The sequence below is a fragment of the Topomyia yanbarensis genome, chromosome 3, assembly GCF_030247195.1.
Source record: "Topomyia yanbarensis strain Yona2022 chromosome 3, ASM3024719v1, whole genome shotgun sequence".
Classification (NCBI taxonomy): Eukaryota; Metazoa; Arthropoda; class Insecta; order Diptera; family Culicidae; genus Topomyia; species Topomyia yanbarensis.
The window spans coordinates 85,739,370-85,763,755 of NC_080672.1; the positions used below are offsets into that span (position 1 = coordinate 85,739,370).

Sequence of the window (24,386 nt, forward strand, 5' to 3'; positions counted from 1 at the left end):
AATGAATTACATAGAGTAGGTAGAACCGTGAGTCGTCGTAAACTTCTTATTTTGCCCTTATCAGTGGGCAGACTAGCGCGTCAGAAACTCTCATCATATTTCCATAGCCATCACAGGCGTCACAGGGTTGCGAACCATAACCGTTCATTCCGATTGTCGCCTAATAAGAAGACACAATCACTGCCACCAGACCAAGCCGAAGCTTCTGCGCGCAGCGATAGCAGCAACCCATTTGCTGACTGACTGAGTGCTGTCTGCTGCTGCTGCCATGGTGTTCCATCATAACACACACAGTAGTAATTTTCGGCAGTAGTGTTCACTATGTTGCACTCACATGTGGTGGCGGTTTCTGAGTGGCAAAGTAGATTGTAAAGTGCTTAAAAGGTAAGGTATTGCCTAATTCGCTAGTGATCTGGTGTGATTCGGGAGTGTTATACTATTTCCAGTCGCCGCGCTGTAACAGCTGTAGCAGTGAAGCTCGATCGGTAGGTCTGCCGGCGGCCGTGACGTGACGAGTTGTATGGCCCGAAAGTCTGCAACTCGTTTCATTCTGCAGCACATTTCACAAGATTGCAGTGTGACAATGTGTTTTCATCGGCTGCTGCCCTGCGAGAGTTCATGGTCGATCCAGTAATCTCTTTTCGAGATAAAGATAAGAGATATGCTAAGATGCAGATATCGAAACAGTTGAACTGTCAAAGCTGAGCCGATCGACCATTCCTGAGATAAGATTTTTGGACAGTAATGTTATGGCTGAGTCCAGCAAAAGTTTATCCAGTTTTTTCAAGCAGTAAAGCATCCGCCGAGAACCGGAAATATCTGACCGTTCCAGAAATGATAGAGACATTACCAGTTCGATTTGTAGGGTAGGTGAGCCCTTCTTCATCTGATTAGTCAGGATGCCGCACTGTTACTTTGATTGCTCAGCCTACAATTAATGGGTTGCGCTTAAATTAGTATCAACATGTGATAACAGGACTGGTGAGAAAAATGTAAAAGTCGTGTTCGAGCCAAGAGAAGTGCCTCTTTTTTCGTCCTATAGCGTAAAACAGTCATTTGAGCTAATGGCGTTGAACAGAATTAACAGAGATCGGCTGACTAATGTATTGACATTGGTAGGATGTGTAGAGGGGATGAATTGTATTAGGAAGCAGTTACCTTACCATATGTTGCAATACACTGCGTATTGAATTTCGCCAAACATCGACATTAAAAATAAAACAAAGTCACGCAGAACGTTCTCGCGTTGCTAGTGTTTTATCGCAATTTTTGTTGATGCCAGGCTGTTCTTTTTTTTCTTTGCATATCACTTATCTCCAGAAGATTAGTAGGTCTATTCACAAACAACGGGGCAGATAAGGTTGTGCTGATCGGGCGAGCTCCAGCAGCAGCAGTGACTTGGGTCGCACGAGAACCTCTGCAGTATGTAGTTAGCCGGATCTTGTCAACCGTCGACGACGAAACACGTACGTGCCTACCCAGACTTATCGCTCGGGTTCAAACCAGACAAAATCTGATTATTGTCGTTTTTTTGGGGAATTACTGTAAGATGATTGAACACAATAGGCTGCTGGCAGTACAATGTACCGAATTCAAAACAAGCTAATCTCTCGATGGGAGTCGGGCGAAAATCGGAAATCGATTTTTATGTTCTCCAATTGCCAGTGTGGAATGAGCTTTAAATAGGGAACCATAGGGTGGCTGCTCCAGTAGTCGTGAAGTGTCAATAGTTTGAGTAGTGAGTTTAAAGCATGTAAATAGAAAGGTTTTATCTTACAACATTTACTCAAAATATAAATTATCAATTCTGTGACATGTGTTTCCAATTAATTAGTTAACAAAGATAATTTGACATTTTTTCCCAAAAATTGGAATTGAAAGCTGTCGATTGACTTTCAATCATCACACATGGACCTCTCCATCAATTTCTAATACATTTTTTTTTCTCTTTTCTAGCTCGGATATTGGGACATCGACCCTACCGTGTTATCTGCAGCTGTGAATGGGTGACAATTTTTTTTTTCTCCCTCCGTGCCGGCCAGTATAAATTGTGTGTAGCCATTTTGCAACGGTTTCAGTTCGCTTGAAACGACCGGTCGGGTTGTACCATGATGGTTCGGTTAAAGTGAGTGCGTTGATTTACGCGGAATTATGAAAAAAATTTCCGTCAATTCAGCAGGTTGTTGAGTTCGAGTTCGGTACATTTATAGTTTAGTGGCTAGCCGCCTGATTAAGGGTTAAGAGCAGCATCATTGAAGCAGATCGTTGGCACGTGTGGCGTTAAAGTTTTCTCTTGCTCACTCGTGATCGGTTGGAGAGCGACAAACGTGACAAAGTTGATCGATTTTTTTTTGTTCTTTCGTTCGGATAATGGAGCAGAGCGAAAATAAAGCGATGATGAAGCATAGCGCGGAAAAGGAAACCGCGTTCCACCAGCTGAGTGATGCTGCCATTATGGAGCGTATGCTGCGGGTGCGATACGAGCACGCAAAGAACCAGAAAAAGGATTACTCGCATTTGTTCAGGTGAGTTGACCTCCAGCATAATTGCACTGATGTGATGATCAACGCCAACAGAAACACGTTTATGTTCCGGATTATACCAGTTTAAGATTTTAAAACATGTATGACAAGAAAAACCTTTTATGAAGGTCTTACCTTGTGCATAGAAATCGCTTGGTAAAGTAAAGGGTTACGGTAACCGGTTTCGTTCAGCTGTTTTTGAAATCATTCCGACAATATACCGGCAATTTGAAAAATGATGCTTTTTGATTATCAAAGTCAGCTCAATTCTCCGATGCATTTCTTTCAAAATTTCAGATATATTCGTTTCGAAATACTTGCGTAAGTTTAAATTGAATTCTAATGTGGTACTCAATTTTAATTTTTATTTATATAACTAATCATTAGCAATATTGACAAAAATCTTCACTTAACATTTAGGAAACAATTCAATCTACCGGTACTTTTCTATAACATTCCTATTCGTCTTTGGTAAATAAAAAGAATAGGCGTGTTTGTGTGAATCACCGTCTGAAGCGATCTGTCATTATCAGTCTTTTATTCCTTTTTCGCGAATGTGTACTAGTTACACTAAAAAAATATCGGCAGCCTTCTAGCGGCCTTTACCAATGACGAAGTGAGCAGTTGGATCGGTGTGTACGTTTAATTCGATTTTAAATAATTCAGCAGAAAACAACGGCTTAAACAGATGTACATTAATTGCGGTAAGCTCCGATCCGGTTAATACCGCATTCTGAAGCAGTAAAATCTCAACAATATAACTACGTGTTTAAGCCACTACAATTATACCTGAATAGTAGGTACATCTGCTCCTTGATTTGTGTGCGAACTATCGAAATGTATACAAAAAACCTGTTTTAATTAGCGATGCAATTGTACCTTTCTCAATCATGAACACAACAAATTTATCGTTTTTCATATTCATTAAAAGTTTTGAAATGTATAAATTACATTTTTATTATACTAGATATGACAACTATATACGAGACAAGAAATCATTATTCGAGTTCAAAATTTTGTAAAAAAACCATCGAAAACTTTACCCATCAGAACCAGTAAACAGCGGTTTGAGACTTAGTTTGGTCGGAGAAGAAGAGTAATATTCGCACCATCTGTAGGAAGGATACTTTATGCCCACATGGTCTAAACACCAAACGCTGTTTACGAAAATTTTCCGAAACAGCCACGATAATATTAAATTGAAAAACCTATTTTAATCCACCTAGCGGTGCAATTGTGCCTTTCTCAATCATGAACACGAGAATGTTTGCGTTGTTTATGTTTATTAAAAGCTTTCAGATGCATAGGGTGAAGTGCCTATTTTCGCCATACTAAGCAAGGTGCCTCACTAATTCGTTAATGTCTCGCCCTACAATCAATGGAATACGTAAAAATTGACATCAACAGCTTTGCTTCGTTGTTAAGAACCAATATAATAACACAAATGCACTGAAAACAGTGAAATTCTCGTGTTTGAGCGCAACGAAAACTCGAATCGAGTGCCCCTATTGTTGCGCTACCATTTGACTCAATGCGTTGAACAAAGATGGCAGACACTTCTCTAACCAACGGCTTCAAATGGGTAGGGTGATAATAGAAACATGGCGCAAATGGGCTCATCACCCTATATTACATTTTATTATTATACATGACATGACAACTATATGCAAGAAAAGAAATCATTATTCGAGTTCTAAAATATTGTAAAAGAAAAAAAAAACAGCCACGGTAATATTGAACTGAAAAACCTATTTTAATCCACCTAGCGGTGCAATTGTGCCTTTCTCAATCATGAATCACGAGAATGTGTGCGTTGTTTATATTCATTAAAAGAGTTCGAGTTCTAAAATTTTGAAAAAAAAACAGCCACGGTAATATTGAACTGAAAAAAGGTGCGAAATCGGCAAAGTCCCAAAAAGTCGATCTTTACAAAAAAAAAATTTCGAGATAACATAAAATCTCGACATTTCATGCATTTTAAAGATGTTTGGCATCAAAAATACGAATTCGATTTCTGAAATTTCATGGGGTCCCCCCTTTGAAAAAAAAATTTGAGTTCTGGCTTATATGGGAATTTCATATGTGACCGGACGATTTAGTCTATATTTCCGGACCCATATAAGCGATCCGTACGAAATTTTATAGACATCTATGGGGATATTATAGCTATCATTTGGGACTAAGTTTGTGAAAATCGGCCTAACCATTTCCGGGAAACTGATGTGAGTTCGTAAATTTTGAAAGATGGCCGCTTTTCCTGGGCACTTCCGGAACCGTCTATGGTGGTCAATGTAGTCAACGAAAGTTTGGTTGGCCGTCGGTGACCTAGAACAGCAAACTTAAGTTGTTTGAGAGACATTTTATCGAAATTTTTACCTTTTTTGCTTTCATCGGAGTATCGGTTTGAATCACAATTTGCTATGTGATCGCACGCCACAACCTGTAACTCCAGAACCGGAAGTCGGATCTGGATGAAATTAAATAGCCATTTACGTGGATGCAATACCTTTCATTTGAGACCAAGTTTAGCTGAATCGGTCCAGCCATCTCCGAGAAACCGATGTAACTGTTATTCTGAATTTAGATACTTCCGCCGGAGCTTCCGGAACCGATGATGGTGGCCAATGTGGCCAAATAGACTTTGAATGGATGTTAGTGACCTAATACTACAAATCGAAGCAGTTGTGGTCATATTTTGGAAAAATTTTCACCTTTATACATTCATTGCAGAATTTATTAAAATCGACATTTTCTGCGTGTTCGTACTCATCACCCTGTAATTCCGGAACCGGAAGTCGGATCCATTAGAAATTCAATAGCAGCCTATGGGAAGCATCTCTCATTTGAGACTAAGTTTGTCAAAATCGGTTCAGCCATCTCTGAGAAAAATGAGTGACATTTTTGGTCACATACACACACATACACACACACATACATACACACACACATTTGCTGAACTCGACGAACTGAATCGAATGGTATATGTCACTCGGCCCTCCGGGCCTCCGTTAAAAAGTCGGTTTTCAGAGCAATTGCAATACCTTTCTATTGAGAAAAGCAAAAAGGTGCGAAATCGGCAAAGTCCCAAAAAGTCGATTTTTATAAAAAAAATTTTTTCGAAATAACATAAAATCTCGACGTTTCATGCATTTTAAAGATGTTTGGCATCAAAAATACGAATTCGATTTCTGAAATTTCATGAGGTCTCCCCTTTGAAAAAAAAAATTGAGTTCCGGCTTATAAGGGAATTTAATATGTGACCGGACAGTTTAGTCTAGATTTCCGGAACCATATAAGCGATCTGTACAAAATTTTACGGACATGTGTGGGGATATTATAGCTATCATTTGGCACTGAGCTGGTGAAAAACCGGCCCAACCATTTCCGACCCGGAAACTGATGTGAGTTTGTTAATATTGAACAATGGCCGCTTTTCCCGGGCACTTCCGGAACCGTCTATGGTGGTCAATGTATTTAACGAAAGTTCCGTCAGTGACCTAGAACTGCAAATGTAAGTTATTTGAGAGACATTTTAGCGAATTTTTTACCTTTTTTGCTTTCATCGGAGTATCGATTTGAATCGGAATTTGATTTGTGACCGCACGTCATAACCCATTACTCCTGAGCGGGAAGTCGGATCGGGATGAAATTTAATAGCTATAAAGATAAAGCAGCTTTCGTTTGAGACTAAGTTCGGTCGAACCATCTCCAAGAAACCGATATGACTGTTATTCTGAATTTGGATACTTCCGTCGGGGCTTCCGGAACCGATGGTGGTGGCCAAAGAGACTTTGAATGGCTGTTAGTGACCTAGTACTACAAATCCAAGCAGATGTGGTCACATTTTGGAAAAAAAAATCACCTTTATACATTTATTGTAGAATTTGTTAAAATCGACATTTTCTGTGTGGTTGTACTCATCACCCTGTAATTCCGGAACCGGAAATCGGATCCATTCAATAGCAACCTATTCATTTCAGACTAAGTTTGTGAAAATTGGTTCCGCCATCTCTGAGGAAAGTGAGTGAGATTGCGTTCGCGTATATACACGCAGACGCTTATACACACACACACCCAAAACGCGAACCGTATGAATTGCATGCGAATAAGCATGATTCTAATGATAATTTTGCATTGTAAATGGTATAATGCATAGAAAGCGATATTGGTCCGGGACAAAAATGCATTAAATGGCGATTACACCACAGAAACTTACACAAACCCACAGTTGGGAATGCTTTGGTGCATTTAACGATATCGGAGTATTAGTATAAAAATGACTCCGCACTAATACACATGTAAAGGACATCTCCACTCGGATACATGTGCGCTCTGAAAATACTAACACACGCTTTTCCATTTCGCTTTTCTACTGATCACATGCTGAATATTGGAGCGAACAGTTTATAGCATCATCAAATTGGTGGGGTGTGGGTGATGCTTATGTGTTGATATAGGGGAATTAAAGCGTCATTTTGCTGTCAAAGAAAAATCAGGTAACTCATACCAATGAGAATCGCATTTCATTTACGTCATACGCGTACACGTTAGTCGGAATGAGAAAGGCTATTTTTCATGCAGGGAGAGATAGGTGTATATGGATGTCTCGAGCGAGAGAAGAGTGTGGAGGTTAAAATATCGCGGAAAAACACTTCCCGAAATATGCATAATTTACATATTTTACTTCGATCTACCTAATTTTAGCCATAAGAAACCGATAATACATAGTTCAAAAATGTTACACAGCATGAATTGCCACCCTTTACAGTCGGTTATCATTCATTAATATCTTATCGAAAAATATAAATATTAAGCGATTCTAGTGAAGGTGATAATAAGTTTTCGTTATTGTGCGCTCGTTTCATGTTGAACTCACAATTCGGTTGCAAAATATAGTTCAAGACTAATTGATTCACGATATTATTAAGAAAATATTAAACTTTTCATAGAGAAAATGTTTTAAATCCCGGGCTAAAAAGGTGAATAAAATGCACGTTGTTTGTTTACATATTCCTGATTTTTCTCTAAACTTTTGTAGAGGGAACCTCAGTACACTTGAATGTTCCCATTATGTTGAGCTTTCGGCGTTCTCTCAACCCTTAATTTAACAGCGATATGCGAGTTCTAGCCACTAGATAGGTTCATATATGTAAATAATGATTAATGATTATTTAAGCGCACTATACACAGGAGAAAGTTAACTATATGTGAACATTGGGCTAACAAGTTAATTCGACATTTGTCTGATAGAAGCGTCCGCCAATCATTTCTGGCATTCGTCATATCAGCAGTACTTTCAGGTGATATTATATCAGTATTTCGCAGCAAAAATATCTATGTTTAAAGTGTCATAAACTAAAAAGGTAGTGATGACATGGTTTTGCATTTTTGAGCAGCAGTGGCAGCTCATTTCAGTTTGTATTATTTCCCGAACATGCCAATCCAGCGCACATCATCGCCCTGGTCAACGATCATCACAAATCAATCTGAGCACAAATCATTTTCTTCCACTCTTCTCTGAAGCGTAGAATGAGAGAGCGATGATTTTACTGCAATAACCATTCGCTATGGGAAAATAAAAACGCGTAGGTATAGCACACGCTCTCGTGAACGTAAATAGACCTTTCTTGTCAGACCTGACCAAGGATGCAAAATGCCTACCTTTTCCACGGCTGTAATTTTTCTGCCTACATTCTCATTTCTCTCTCGATGCTGCTGTCATTCGCTAGTGCAGGACGCCCAGCGCTGTACGGCTGCCTGTGTGTAAAGCAGTAACATGACAGAAAACTACTGTCCCCAGTACAGCCACCAGACGCGAGCGGTACAGCTTCGCTTTCCTTATTTTACATTTTTTAATATTTTCAATCTTTTTAATATTTTTATTCAAAAATGACTACAATGAATGCGGCTCATTTACGCCACGGCCGGCATCAACGCTTTCGTGTGCGGGACTCTCCCTTTGACTATGCAGAGAAAAATGTACAAAGCGAGAGAACAAACTTTACTACGCCACACTCTCACCGAGCAGTCGGAGTACAGCAGCAAAACAAAAATGTATTCTACTGCTGTACGGCAAATGTACTCGGTTTGACTACTGTTCTGGCAAGAGCTGTAGTGATGCGTCACTGTAGCGGGCTGTACAGCTTGTGCAAATGTAAATATATCGAAAAAAATGTAGTTTATCGGTACCGTTTGCATCCCTGGACCTGACCCCCCTTTTTCTTATTTTTTATCGATAGTTTTCATATTTTTATAAACATTTCCGTTTAAATGAGGCTTTTAGGACTATTCCTGGATTTTTCATGAAATTTTAAAAATTGCAAATTGCAAGAATGTTGAATATTTTTTTCACCAAAGCAAGAATGGTGAGTCGCAAAATATGCGTTTCGGCAGCACTGTTCAGTATATTTTGTATAATTTTATCGGGAACACTGTAAATGAAGTGGTGAATCGCGGTACTACATTCATTCATAACTGAGTGAACTTCGCTCTGTCAAAATGGCTTTTTGTAAACAAAGTCTGCATTAAAATGTTTAACCTAGCTTTTCTGACAATTTCGGAGAGCTTGTTTCCATGGACTGAATTCATTCAGCACAAGGAACTCGGTTCGAATTACTTTTAGATTCTAATACTATGTAAACAAGCTCGCCGACTCATTTTTTGAGCATTTTTACTCAGATGACTTCATCTTGTAATATTCTATTGCCATCGACCAAGCCAAACGGACAAAACCCAGCAGTCCTTTTTAGATGAACCTACGAAACATAATGTTCTACCACAGATAACAGACGTTTAGGCTCGATTTGAATCATGTGTAAATACCCGCTACTGAAATTCCGAATGATTCAGACGTCTGAAACACGTTTGGCAAACGTTTGTAGATGGCGCAGTGATCGATACAATGCAGTTAGATTGCAGCTGTCAAACACGTGTAGCAAACAGTTTCGCAGATGGCAATAGTGAAACACGCATTTCCAACGTTTATCAATTTGAAAGTTTACACAGGTTTTTGAAGAAATTTTGTTCTAGCCTAAATGTCTGTTATCTGTGGTTCTACACTAAGTGGTAGGTTGGCTGCGAAATGGACGATTTCATGATTCAAGCTGACGTCAAACACTGGCCGTTCACCGTTGTCAATTATTGCGGCAAATCAAAGAACGAGGTCGAGTTTCAGCCGAAAATGAACCGGAACTCTGGCTGGTTCTAGTTAGTATACCGGCTCCAGTGACACCACCGATTCCAACATGAATCGGTTGTGTCGCTGGTGTCGCAATACTAAGTGGAACCAGCCAGAATTCCGGCTGAACATAATTGGGGAGAGTTCTTCAGAGTAAATTGACTAAGGTTCAGACTTCCTTGAGACGGAGATGTTGCCACGGGATGGAAGATTTTCCTATCAGGGAGGAGGCAATAATAGAAGTAGCAGCATTAAAATTCATATCCTAATCTTTCCAGACTGGCACCTGCCTGCCTGCAGTATGGGTTAACCGTCCCTACGGTTAAATAAATGTTCTTCCGATGAAACCAACTCCCGCAACGAAATGAGACCATCTTTGCCCAGAAACCACAAAGCTACGATTTACACGATACGTCCGGCTTGTCCCCAGTACATCACGTCAACGATACGACAAAATAGTTACATGTAGTTAAATAGAGGCATACACACACACAACTTCAACGATTCGGAAAGCTTTGACGTACGTAATGTGTGAATGCGCGTTCAACTTAACCTGACAAAACTGTGGCAGGCCGTAGATGTTCTGTCCCGTTGACGGAAGTTGATGTATCGTCTAAATCGGGTAAAATATCAAGGTTTTTGTCATTACATGAAAGAATTCATAGAATATCTTATTCCGCTCAAGGTCAAAGTCGAGCCAATTCTGTTCAATAGCACAATCTTCATTGGTTTTGAAGGTAAAAATTATTGACAATTTACTCTAATGTGCGGAATCGAGCTGTCTACGAAACTTTTACAAGGAAAATCACTTGCAAATTTACATCAAATGTTACCATAAATCTATACCGTTTACGCCTTACTGCACTCTGTACACTTGAATTTCTTCTCATCCGGAATGTGAATGCTCATGCGGCGATCCAGGTGCTGCCGACGGAGAAAACTCTTGTTGCAAATTTGACAGATGACTTTTTTCTTCCGATTCGTCATCTGATCGCTGCAGCAAAGGCTTCTTGGGTTTGTGCTTTTGCTGGGCGTGCATATTCATGCTAGTATGCCACATGAATCTTTCATTACAGAACGGGCAGATTTTCTTGTCGTGATTCTCTCATTGGTGCTTCAGGTGACGCATCAGCAGTGCCCTATTCGGGAAACCACTTGAACAGTGCCGACAAGCCAACAGTTCCTCCGGTTTGTGCTGATCGACCACATGTTCCATTACATTTTAATCCTGGTAAAACTTTTCTGGCACACCTCACACGAATGTTCTCTTCGAATAATTCCTTCTATCGCCGGTTCTCCTTCCTCCTGTTCCGAATCTGAATCGTTCAGTCCTAATTCTTCACCGTCCGGTTCCACTATCCTACTGCGATGTGAAGACCTTTTCATCACATGTCGCTATAGAGTGACAGCTGCTGCTAATCCAAGACTGTTCAGTTTGAGCACTGATGTTTTTGACAGTATTGAATGAATTCAAGCAAACTTATTGAAAAGGACCTATGTGCTCTCTGTTTACTTTCTCTTCCGCTAATAACACGGTCGCATTTGCGTTTGCTGCTTAACTCTTTGCATAATATGCTAGTCGAAATTAAACTCTTCCAGTATGTACTGGAACATTATTGGAAAGATTAATGGTAAAGCCGAGATAATCGAAAGAGAAAGTAAACAACTCTTTTGCACATAGGTCCATTTCAAAAAGTATGCGAGAATTATTGTATCGCGGTTGCCAGATCGATTTATGCAATAGCATGCGTATGAAGCTGAAAAGTCTGCAAGCTACTGCAAAATATTTGAGGGTGGGAAGTAGTGCAATGATTTTTTAAATAATACAAAATGTTAAATACTTGTTGAAATTTAATGATATAGGCTTTGTATTACGAAATATCTGAAGTCTGCAAAAAATCTGCAGCATAGTTGAAAAATCTGCAGATTTGCTGATAAATTTGGAGATCTGGCATCTTATTTTCATTCCCCACCTGAAATTCATCCAAATGGTGAAAAAAATATGGGGAAATGAGGCAAGATAGATCATCAGCATATGGGGTGAAATGAGCAGTTCGCAGATTTTTTGATTTTTTCAATAGTTGGAGGCTCTTAAACATCGCGGCAATATGAAATTTCGACTCAGGGATAAAAAAGGAAGCATTTCAGCAAATAAATTTTTTTGACAAGAAACCTCTATTGTTGACGAGTTTAGTGTGGTTGGAATTGAGCCGTTCGCAGATAAAAAAGCGTAACTGTGTATGAAAACAGAAGTTCTTACAAACACCACAGAGGTATTCATGTATAGAATACACAACCTTTTTGGCAGCCTCAGCAAGCAAAATCAACTAATACTTTTACATGCGGGCAGATAATATGGTAGCGTGTATTCTCAATCAATTTAGTTCATCATGAATCAAACTGTGTTGGTATAATGCCGTAGCTGTGCTGGGCCTACAATGCGAAGAAGGCATGATTCTAATTCGGAATATGCACGAAAGGATGTAATGCCTTTTTTGCATTGGGAAATTGTTTTGGGTGCACAATTCCCGGCTAACTACTTCTTCTCAGGGCGAACTAGGAGACAGAACGACAGATTGGCACTTACCTTCTTCAAAATGACCTCACGTTTTTTTTTCGGAACTTATTATATAAAAAAAAAACTAGTTTAACTGCATTTCACGGTTATTATAAAAGAAAATATTAAAGTGGGATTAATTTCAATAAATTTTATCTTGTGCAAGTATTTTATATTAATTTTTAGGCTACAATTTGTTTTTTTCGTTGGCTAGCTGCCGTCGGGCAGGTAGGTGCATTGATGGGTAGAAACTACCGGGACAGACTGTTCGTCCGGACAGAGCAGACAGGTCATGTTAGGGGTACTCACATACCTTAGTGAGCGACTCGCCGGTCGCAACGGGGGTGGTGACGGGTCGTCGGCGTTCGATGAGAGTTCACGATGACCGGGTAGTGTGGGATAGCTGGATCGGACTACCACCGTAGTAGTGGTTGTTGATGTGACGACGAGGGGGAGACAGGATGCGGAGTCAGGCTTCTTCGTGTTGGGTCCAACGTGTCTTCTTTCACAACGGTATTCAACATCGTTCTTAATGGTTGAGATCGACGAGGTATAGTCACCCGCGTGGGGTGATCGATCGACGGGATGTTGGATCGTGTGTTGACGTACGATCAGGGCGTACTCAAGCGGACTAGAGATGGTCGGGTTTCAATTTTTTCGAACCCGAATCCGACCCGAACCCGAGCGCATGAAAATTTAAAAACCCGAACCCGACCCGAGCCCGAAATTATAAAATTTGAAAAACCCGAACCCGACCCGAGCCCGAACATTTTAAAACTTAAAAACCCGAACCCGACCCGTACCCGAGAATGAAAATTTTGTAAAACCCGAACCCGATCCGACCCGAGAATTTTAAAATTTGAAAACCCGAACCCGACCCGAACCCGAAAATTTAAAATTTGAGAAGCCCGATCCGAATCCAACTTGCTAATACGGAGAATCAACCAAAGATCTCGAAGATTTTTAATTCTAGGCACCCGAGCTGGACCCTTGACTCATCTAAGAATAGTAGAATCACTCGAATCTAAAGTAGCACCATACGCATTGAGTTATATCTGCATTTGGAAAAACAAATCACTACCGAGTAGAATCCGCATTTATATTTACTATTATTGAACGTCAAATTTGTAACGTGCTGAAAAACTTGATAAATCATTGATATCTTAACCGGAAATTAAGTTAAATCGACGGCCAACTCATGGGGAAACAGAAAGCTTAATAGTCACAGTTTCCAACAACCTTGCCCGTCGTAATTAACTAAAATTTCTGATTTTTATCAGAAACCATTCCTGCAAGGTAGTTTCGTATAGTTTATTACATGCATTAAATTAAGCTATGGCAATTGGCAATTCGTATTCGACAGTTTACATGACGTCACCCACGTTACTGGTTGGAACGGTCAAACCTGTATCGAAGGGTATCAATCATTTTCTGACGTTATTTTATGCTTTAGATTATACGGTATGCGCGCCAATAGAGATGCTTCGACATCTCCAATGGAGCTCTCGGAACGACTCCAAACTTAAAAATCCGTTAATGGCTTCAACAGAACACACCAAATTTTTGCGATCATTTCGTTAAGTTCGTGGAAATTCATGTATTTTCATGAAGGAATCCGGATCATGCAACAGCTCAGCCCGGGAACAATCTGACAGAAAGTGCTTGTATCATATATGTACCACTGATTTGATAATGGTGCTATTATCCCATCACCATATGAGTGTCATTAACAGCGAAACCTGGCGGAAGTGAAGCTAGGTTTAGGTCTGATGGAACAAAGACAGTTTCTAGAAAATAAATTTGGCCTGAACTATCTGCTTTTAAAAAAATAATGCGCGCTTTTTAAATTTGAGCCGCCATAATGACACCAAAGTACCACCAAATTTATGATTCCAAATTTTTATTTTTCCGTTACAGTTTATTGCAAGAATTGCAAGAAATCTTTATCATAAACCAATTTGATTATTAAACTTCCGTGAAGGCAGGTACAATCTATTTGTTTCATTTGACAGTGCTTGCAAATGTACCCCACAAAACCGTTAGCGTTAGTGTTTTGTCATATGTACATAATTCAAAAAAAAATTATATATTTTTTTAAAAGCAAAATATCGATACATAGTAAGTGAGAAACTTGTGTAAAATTGTATAAGTATCAACTCTGCTGAATAATAGTATCTGTTATTTGGTATAACAAAGCACTATAACAAAGCAACTAGAAAATGCGTTTGGATCGGTATCGTAATTTTTGCGGATGAAAGAATCAAAACACATTCGTGAATATGATTTGTATATACTATGCATAAGCTGACCAACTGTGGGCTAGGAAAAATCCGTACACATTTTATCTCAAAATTTATAACACTAAAGTTATTTAGACTGTTTAGTATTTCTCTTGTTTACTATATTTTACTACAGGTTCAGGTAGGAAGGACGCAATCTTACCGCGTAACCACTATTGAAATACCTAGGAATAATTAGTTTTGTTCATGTGTCCTTTGTAATGATTACACTTTTCTGAACAGCGACATTTTTAAAGACCGTATCGCTAGTTCGAGGTGCCCTATCGTGCAGTCGAATCTCGATTTTGCCATTATCCATGAACACGATGATATTGATTTTGATTCTAATGCGTCACGATCAGCGACTTGTAGATTGTTCTGCAAAATGATTTTATTTCTCTGGCGCAATTTATCGAAAATTATCATTATTGGATGTCTGATATCGTTTCGTGTCGTTTTTTTATTTACGTGACTTTAAAAATTTTCATTCGTCACGTAAAATGTCTGATATGATCGCATCTGATAGAGGTGACTTTCCCAAGGCTAAGCTATGAAACCTGTATGTAAATATTCCAAAAACTCGGACTAATACGAAATCCCTCGAAGTCACGTTCTTTGACCAGAGTTCCTCTTTTGTTTTTCATATTCACACATTTCGTCACTAAACGATCACTTCGGTAAGAATACAAGTATTACAGCGATTATTGTTCGAATTAGCACTTCCCGACAGATTCTACAATACAGCAATTCCTCCAAAATTCACCCAAAATCTTTAAAATCGCAAAAGACCGATGAAACATTAGACTTTTTACCGGCATAGGTTCTGAGCACTTTGCACGGCAAAGCAAAGCATTTTGATTCAAGCGCAATACTTTAAAAGGGCCTACGAGTTTTTGCAGGGTTTACAATAAAAATTGGCTTGAGATCTGTATTTTGTGCAGCAAAAAATTGCAGGGAATAATCTCTTCTTCGCAAAAAACAAACGCTGAATAAAAAGTTTATCAAAAAGTTTATAATTATATCAAAACTTAAAACTACAAAAAACTCATTTTTTGAAAACTTTTATTTTTTGTCAACGAAAGTCTAAAGAGAATGGAAACATTTGTTGTGGTTGCATCGCGGAGAAGTAATTATTGAAAATGTTTTTCTTGTAACTACTTTAAATATGTTTCTAAATTTCATACTAACTGGTAGACAAAAATATAATTTTATTACAGAATGCGATTCTTATAGATATTTAAAATTTTGTTTTCTTTCTTTCTTTTATGAGAGTTGTCCTACTAGAACTGTTGATCTGAGTTCACGGAAGGGCTCCCCATCAGAATCACTCATTACTGCTTAAGTCCAATTGCTGTAGGCCATGATTCTGATTGCGACATAAAGTGTACGGTTCAGTTGTGCGGGAGTATGGACTTTACGATCGCGTGGGAATGAGCGTTTATTGGTGTGTACTTGAGACCGCGTTGGTGGAATTGGAAGTGCTGTAGGGGTCACTAAATCATTGGGGGCGTTTTTGTGTTAGCGAAATTTTGGGTGTAGTTGTGCGTGGATGATCGCGATTGTATGTTCGCTTTGTGTACCATAGCGAAGTGCTCGGGTGTTTGTATGTTATTGTATTCGAGGCGTTTGTTTGTCGCGTAGACGTTTGCATGTCGCGTGTGCTAGCGTGTCACTTCGCATGCATAAGTTCGATTTTAAAACCGGGTGTCCATTTCATATTAGCGTGTGTTCTTGGATAATCGTACGGATCGTGAATCTAATACTTAATTTTCAGTGTAGCGTCATTTTTTCTGATTGGTTCAGCTGAGGACATGGGACCTAGGCTGCTAGGGCCAAGAGGAAGATCTTCCGGACGTAATTAATTCATGATCGCAAGAACACGAGCGTGTGAAGGCTCATTCTTGAGACCACGTTCAAGTTCACCGGAGTGCAGGCATGCACAAGAACGGTACTGCACCGTGTACTATTCCTGTGCACTAGCTAACAATGTATCAGAGCTAAGTTCATTGAGCTAGCAGGTAGCACGAGCACCGCTGCTCCGAGCTATAGCAAAGTAGAAAAAATACAACGCGTTAGTGTGAGTAACAATGCTTGCATCGTTTTTTGCAGAAACTCGCACATTTACCAACGTATATTTTTCGCCTTGTCCTATTCTTTCGTTTAATGGCTTACTCTACTGCACCGTTCTAGCTTATCGGGCAGACTTACCGTGCTAGTTCATTGAGCAAAATCGTTTCAGCTTACCGAGCTAGCTCATCGTGCTCACCCGTTGTGCTAGCTTTCCGAATCCTACAGCTCGAACACGACGGATACCTAGCACGAGCGTTGTCAGTGCTTATTGCATTTGGTTCGTTCAAAGCGGCCTCCCAGCTCGTTTTAGGCTTTCGTGTTGTGTTTCATGCATCCCTGCCGGAGTGTTATCCTGTTAGCAAGATAGTAAGCGTAGGTATGCGTGGATGATCGCGAAAGGCTCAAGCGTTTGTATGTTAACGTGTTTGTCGCGTGTGCTAGCATGTATGAAACTTCGCGTGTATAAATTCGATTTTATAAACGTGTGGTTATTCTTTGCACAAGAAGAAATTGATTACTGAATATAAAAATAAGTGTCCACGCATTTTGCACTTATGCTCATCTTATGTGTGTATCAAGCTGCCCGATCAGCTCATCGGGCTGAAAATCTAACGAAAAATTAAATACTCTATTGTACTTAACAGCCTCGTTTCTGTATCTAATGTTCTTCGAGTACGTTGAAATTTTCGGTTCAACCTTTCAAATCAATTTAAAGGAAAAACCTATTAATCTATATATGTAAATGAAAAATTTGAAAGAGTTCCAGAATCTACTGCAGATTTTAATCGTATTATGTCTCAGAACTATAGAAAACAGTCGAACTGCAGTGATAATAATTTGGTTCCGAAAAAGATTAAAAATAGAAAATGTATAATCCGGATCATTTTCAGATACCTTCATTGGAGGCAAATTGAGTTGAATCAAATGTGTACATCGAGCACTATACTTTTCATAACGAAAATAAATCGAGTAAACTGCGTTTCGACTTGGATAGAACGACTTGGCGGCTGCTAGACACTGAATTTCAAAATACCACCCAACTTGAGAAAACGGCTTAAACAAATAGTCGAGGCGGATAGCGGGACATAAAAAAGTTCAATTTTTTCTTTAATATTAAAAAAAATCTTAAAGTTTACTTAGTTCCAAAGTTCTATTCTATTCTATTCTATTCTATTCTATTCTAACCCTTACACAGCCAGTATTGAAAAGCATCCTGGAAAACACTACAGTTATTCTGTGGTGTTTTCTTGTCAACATTAATATTTGAAGCATATTTTCATATGTTGCAAATATTACAACGGCCAGGCCTACTGTGCAGAGTTGGGTTTAAAGATGTTTCAAAATTAAACAACAACCAAATTATTCAATTAATAAACAATTTGATTGACGAATAGTTTTGAATCTTAAAGGAAGAAGAAACGAGGACAACCGTACCAACCGTTTCGTTTGAAGGGGATATGATATATCGTTGGGAGTGACTTTGCTAAGAAAGTTAATGTCACTCCTTTGGTCCTTTGAGATGGGACAGAGGTATTTACACCTTGCCCTTGCTGTTAAGCCTAGGATAAAGCGCCTTTACTCGCTATGGGCTACGCCATTGGTTGCAGTTGTTTTTAACAGCAGAGTCAAAAGTTGCTAGAAAACGACTTTCAATTTATCGATGTTTGAAGAGTCACAAAGTGTTGAATCCATAAGTAAAAGTTGTTATGCGCACTCCACATGGACAAACAATATCTTTCCATCAATAAAATCCAGACGATTAAATAACATTTATAATACTCGTTAAAGCACTGCCTGATGGTTTGCATGAGAAGAGCGCGTCAAAGATGTATATTTAGTGTAACTAAAGTTCAATGCAAATAAGATCAAATTAATAAATTCAAACGATCTCACCAAAAACCAGCGGTTCTTCAAACTTTGACCATTCTCGTGGTTGGCCCCGGGGGTCCTTGATCGGATTCTTTGATGCTCAATATAAACTGCAACTGAAGTACACCAAACACTGCTGATAATTTCAGTGTGAAGACCAAACCTGTTCCTGAGTCCCAGCAGAGAGCACAACATAACTAACTTCTATAACTTCATCAATTTTAATCCTAATTCCAGCACTGACTGTCGCAATTATTATATCATATTTACTGTAGATATTCACAAGGAAAAAAAAATTCTGGAGCAAACACGCGACAGATAAAAAAGTCCACTTCCAACCAAAACCTACTTCTGTCTTCCTGTTGGAAACATCTCTACTTAGTCCCAAAGTTCATAAGAAAATTTTCAAAAATCGAATTTTAGAACTCTTGTTCCTTGTGCTTTTAATTGCATTTTTGGAACCTGAAAAACTAGTTTGCAACATTATTTAGTCTGTTTCTATTTGTGGAAAAATTTTTGTGGTCCCGGGAGTACTCCCACTTCCACTGAGGTTGGAAATTCCGTGCAAATTCCGGACAAATCCGTACAAGTACTTTTTCCGGACACACGACAAAAAATCCGTACTGTCCTCCCAAATTCCGTACGGTTGGTCAGCTTAACTATGCAAGACGCATCATTCGAATCGATATCTTCTGCAGCCCAGGCTCTGGAACATACTTACTTTATATACACGTACAATGCACCGGCTCTACCTATTCCTTCGACGCCTTCCTGTTTCATCTCTGTTACTGCATATTCCTGTATTTTTAACGTTTGTATTGGCGTTTGGTTTTAAAAAAGCATCGGAATAAATATACATTTTGACCGGTTTTTGAAAAAAAAATTGATCAAAAGGAAATTTAATAAGCTTTACAACGTCGTATAAATGGTCAAAATCGATTTGAAACTACCGGAGTTATAGCAATATGCAGAAAAAGAGAATTTTGACGTATTTTAAAGACTTGTTCTATACAAAATGAAATATTACCTAATTAAATAGCCAAAACACGAATATTTTTAAACAGGTTACTTTACGAATGATTTTAATTATAAATTTAATAAAAATTAGACATACTAGAGCGATTTTCGTTCTGGGGTACGAATGTACCCCACAAAACCGTTTACGTAGAGAAAAAGTCGCCGCGGCCTAAGTATCGGTTTTAAAGTACTTGTCGAAATTTATATTCCATTATAGAAAGTTGAACTGGTATTTTCCGATAAATTCCTGTTGACTTGGTTTATTACTAATTATCATGAAAAATAATACGCAAAGAAATTTTAGATGTGAAACACGCATTGTTGAATGATCTTTCATAAATGTTCGTTTAAAAAATTAAATAATTCAGGCAGTTTGCGAATCTGAAGAGACGGAATTTTATGCAAGAATGAAAAAAAAAACAATATTTGAGCACCAGAAAATACGACGAATTCTAGCGATTCAGAGGTGGTAACATTTGGTACGGTTATATGTGTCATCCATTCGTATTACGAAGTATAATTCACTACTACAAAAAAGACTGCGTTTTGTGTATAGACGCAAACAGTATCATGAAATGGATGGGTTGTTTTGTTCAAAACCCGAACCCGACCCGACCCCGATAATACCTAATTTGAAAAACCCGAACCCGACCCGAGCCCGAAAGTCCAAAATTTCATAAACCCGGACCCGACCCGAACACGAGAATTTCAAATTTGAAAACCCGGAACCCGACCCGAACCCGAGAAGCTTAAATTTACAGAACCCGAACCCGACCCGAAACCCGTCGGGTTCGGGTCGGGTCCGGGTTTCGGGTCCAAAAACCCGAACCCGACCATCTCTAAAGCGGACACTAGATTTACAGGGTGCACTTATAAGAGTGGATTTTTACAGGAGGAAGCCGCACGATAAACTTTAATAGGGCGTCTGACTCTTCGACACGCTCACTTCCGGTCCTGATAGCCGCGCTTTTCTTCGTCCAAAGGACACCACTCCGCGAACTTCGTGTCTCACTATATTACAACGGTGATTTTTAACGGCAGACTTCAATTAAATTCCGCCCGAATGTAGCTTTTTGGTTTAACCTTGAACCGCGCTCGAGGGACCGCATTCCCGTCACACTATTGTCGTACTTAATAAAAGAGACCTACCCACATCACTTCATCCCCTTTAATAGTCCTTGCTCTCTCTCCCATACCAGAACTCTCCCTCTCATAACGCGAACGCAACGAAACCCACCAACTGTATTGATCGTGGTTCTACATCCCGTAGACGCAGGGTTTCGTATGTAGCCACCCTAATATTCAATTAGCGATTACTTTTGAATTGACGGTTATTCTATCCTAGCTTTTAATGTTCTTTTGAGAGTGATTACTTCGCTATTTTTCCTTTTTTTTGGCGCATGGTTTAGTATTATACCTAGCTAGCCTTTAAAATTGTAGGTTAGTAAACTCATTGTACAATTCAATTATTTCGATCAAAGTTTGCCCCTTGATTCTGCTAAATTCAAATGTTGCCTTTCTCATGAGCTTGGGCTTGTGCGACCACCTCTGCTACTCCGTAATCGTTCTGAAGTAGCTGAAGATGCACAGGCAATCAGTAGATAATTATGCTTGGGAGTAGCGAAACATAATCCTAAACTGTTTTATTGATCAATACCGGCACCTGCCAGTCCCGAACGTAGATCACGGTAGAAAAGGGAAGGAATGTTAGTCCGATACTTGCTTTTTGCTAGAGGCCGTATATACTACAGCGCGCTCCATAAGTATACCGGAGGAGGAGATTTTTTTTAGTAAGTATATAAGTTGGATTCTACTTCTTTATTACCAACGCCAGAGAGGTGACTAAACTATCTGGACTAGATATCGATCCATCAACTCATTAACTGGGGACCAACGGCTTTGCTTCCCTTCCGAAGGAAGACGTAACTACAGATTTTTTCACCTCAGAAAAATCTCAACGACCTCGGCTGCGGTCACGCTTACCACTCAACCACCGGCGCCGTCACAATCACGTTTTGCCTTTCTCATATAAAGAAAGGCATACAATCACTCCAAAAAATCGACTTTCCAGCCGAGGCTCGGAGAGTCGGGTGTCATATGCCATTCGATTCAGTTAGTCGAGATCCAAAATGTGTGTGTGTGTATTAGAGTGACAAGAAAAATAACCATTGAATTGTCTACAACTTTTTCGAAGACTGATAATCAATCCGGCTTTGCTAAAAGAAGATATTGACCTTTTAACGAAGTGATGTCTGAGTCAGTTTTGCATGGGGCCTTATGTAACAGTACTCGATTACCACGAGCTGTACATTTTTGTTGTATAATGGTTGGGTTTAGCTCAATAATGTGTTCAGAAGAATTATAGACATAAATATGAGCCATGTTGTGGTTGGAAAATTTTAGTTCCACATCTTACCGCATAGAGGGCGGCACTAACTTTTCAACGGAGATAGATATAAATTCAGTGTCTTCTACAAAGTTGTAGAACAGGCCTTTTTCAGTAATTCTTCTGATCATGTTGATATTTTAAATCTCTTTTTTGGTAAGTAAGTGTTGACGCCCTCTATGCGGTCATAATTGGAACTAAAATTTGCTATTGATGCATATCTTGTATCTGGCCCCACAACTCGCGATATTTGTACTGTCACGGTCAATGTCTGTTGATAACATAAACAGAAAATACGTCTATTGTTCGGCGTATCTGCCACAAAATGAATAATCAACTTCTGATGATTTCAAAAGGGTTGTACCATACTGTGGCAGAAATGGAATCCTCTCATAATCTGTAGTGATGCAAATGCTCATCCAGGAGCGGATCTAGAAAAACATTTCGGAGGGGGTCCGAATTTTCGATTTTGAAATGTTCATAGTACAATTCGTAATAAGTAATGATCTTATTTAATAAAAATCAGTTTTGGTAGTCGAATCTGGTCTGGAATGATTTTGAGTTTAAAACGAATTAAAATGGAAACTATTTTAAAAATTCTCAACAAATTAAAAAATTTCGGAGGGGTCCGGACCCCCAAGACCCTCCCCTTGGATCCGCCACTGTGCTCATCACATATTTTGGGGCAACTCGGATTTCAATTTGAGACGCACCGAATTGATGGAATGCTTAAGTAATACAAATCAGCATATACTTAATGTAGGAAATCGTCCAACATCGAACAACATTTGCACGAGCTGGCAGAGAGGAGGTGTTAGATGTAACTCTCTGCTCTGACGGTATTGCGCATGAGTTGGCACCGTCGATATCTGATCATAAGTACATCGACCTTCGATCATTCAAACGTCTCGCTAGATATCTTCACATATCGTAATTCCAAATCTACGAATTAGGACATCTACGACTTAGTGGCTAGGTTTCATGGATATCTTCCATCGATTGAGTTTTCAAGCGATTTGGATGAGGGCGTGGATAAAACAACCTTACTCATAGTAGCAGTATACCAAAAGGCTTTTCTGCTTCGAGTTATGCGTACTTCTGGTGGAATACCGAACTTGTTAGACTTAAAAAGTTATGTAGAAGAGTTTGGAATTGAAGATGCAGGAACAGGTCGGAGGCATTTAAGTTGGCTTGCAAAGCATACAGTACTGCTTTTCGATCCTCTGAGCGAAGTGGTTGGAAAAGCCTCTACACAAATGTCTCAAGTCTCAACGAGACTAGAAGATTATCTTTGAGTATTATATCGACTGGAGCTGGAATTTCTATGAATGTTTACGGCTTTCTCAGTCAATGTAGCTTGAGCAAACGAAATGTTTTTAAAACTACCCGACGTTTCGACCACACTCAACCTCCTACCGTTGTCAATCAGCGACTACGGCAAAAACGACACGTTTAAATTTCCCTTGAAAAAGGCCGCCAAACACGGTCGAAACGTCGGGCAGCTTTAAAAACATTTCGTTTGCTCAAGCTACATTGACTGAGAAAGCCGCAAACATTCACAGAAACTAGAAGATTAAATGAGCTACTTTCGAAATCGAAAGACTTTCGAGTTGGTTCGGTTGGAACTGCTAATAGTGAATACTCGTCTGACCAAAACGTAGTAATCAACCGTCTTTTTGACATACACTTACCAAGCTGTATGGAGCCATCACTGACGACTGCCCCTGATTTCTTTTAAGGTAGCTCTGATTCTTGAGCACTTGCTTGTAGAGTTGAAATCGAATCGATCAAATGGGCTAATGAAAGGGCGTATTATTTTGAGCCTTGAATAAGGAAGAAACGTGAACAACCGTACACAACCGTTTCAATTTGATGGGGATTTGATAAATCGTTGGGAGTGACTTTGCTAAGAGAGTTAATGTCACTCCTTTGGTTCCTGGGATGGGACAGAGGTATTTAACCCTGTCATGGCTAATGAGCCAGGTTTTGGTGCCTCGCTCTCTGAAATAATGATAGAGAAAATTGACTAAACATAAAGACAAAAACCTATTTTAATCCACCTAGCGGCGCAATTGTGCCTTTCTCAATCATGAATCACGAGAATGTGTGCGTTGTTTATATTCTTTAAAAACTTTTAAATGCATATATTACATTTTATTATTATACATCATATGACAACTATATACAGGAAAATAAATCATTATTCGAGTTCTAAAATTTTGTAAAAGAAAAAACAGCCACGGTAATATTGAACTGAAAAACCTCTTTTAATCCACCTATAGGTGCAATTGTGCCTTTCTCATTTCTCCAAACTATGATTTAATAGCTGGTTCGTACAATGTAGCATTATGGAAATGTCTTTCATTATTATTACACTCGGTAAGTATAGGGTAAGGCGGGGCAAATCCGACCTAGTAAATGGTTTTGACTGTAAAATGCTCATTTTACATCGGATCAAGTCGTTTTATATATCAAATTAAAAGTTAGACTCCTGGAAAACTATGCACTT

General features: G+C 39.2%; 1 protein-coding gene across 7 annotated transcripts in view; it reads left to right on the forward strand.

The window, feature by feature from the left end:
* Positions 1-24,386, forward strand: part of LOC131690805 (proton-associated sugar transporter A-like) — a 59,838-nt gene that overhangs the window by 15,003 nt on the left and 20,449 nt on the right. For 3 of the 7 annotated variants that reach the window (XM_058976835.1, XM_058976829.1, XM_058976830.1), the window contains exon 2: positions 1,957-2,525. In XM_058976835.1, coding sequence (XP_058832818.1) covers positions 2,371-2,525 — 155 coding nt within the window. In that variant the 5' untranslated portion in view covers positions 1,957-2,370. Of the gene's footprint in view, positions 1-273; positions 385-786; positions 867-1,722; positions 1,754-1,956; positions 2,526-24,386 lie in introns of those variants that run through there. The other 4 variants (XM_058976832.1, XM_058976831.1, XM_058976836.1 and 1 more) reach the window with 4 other exon arrangements.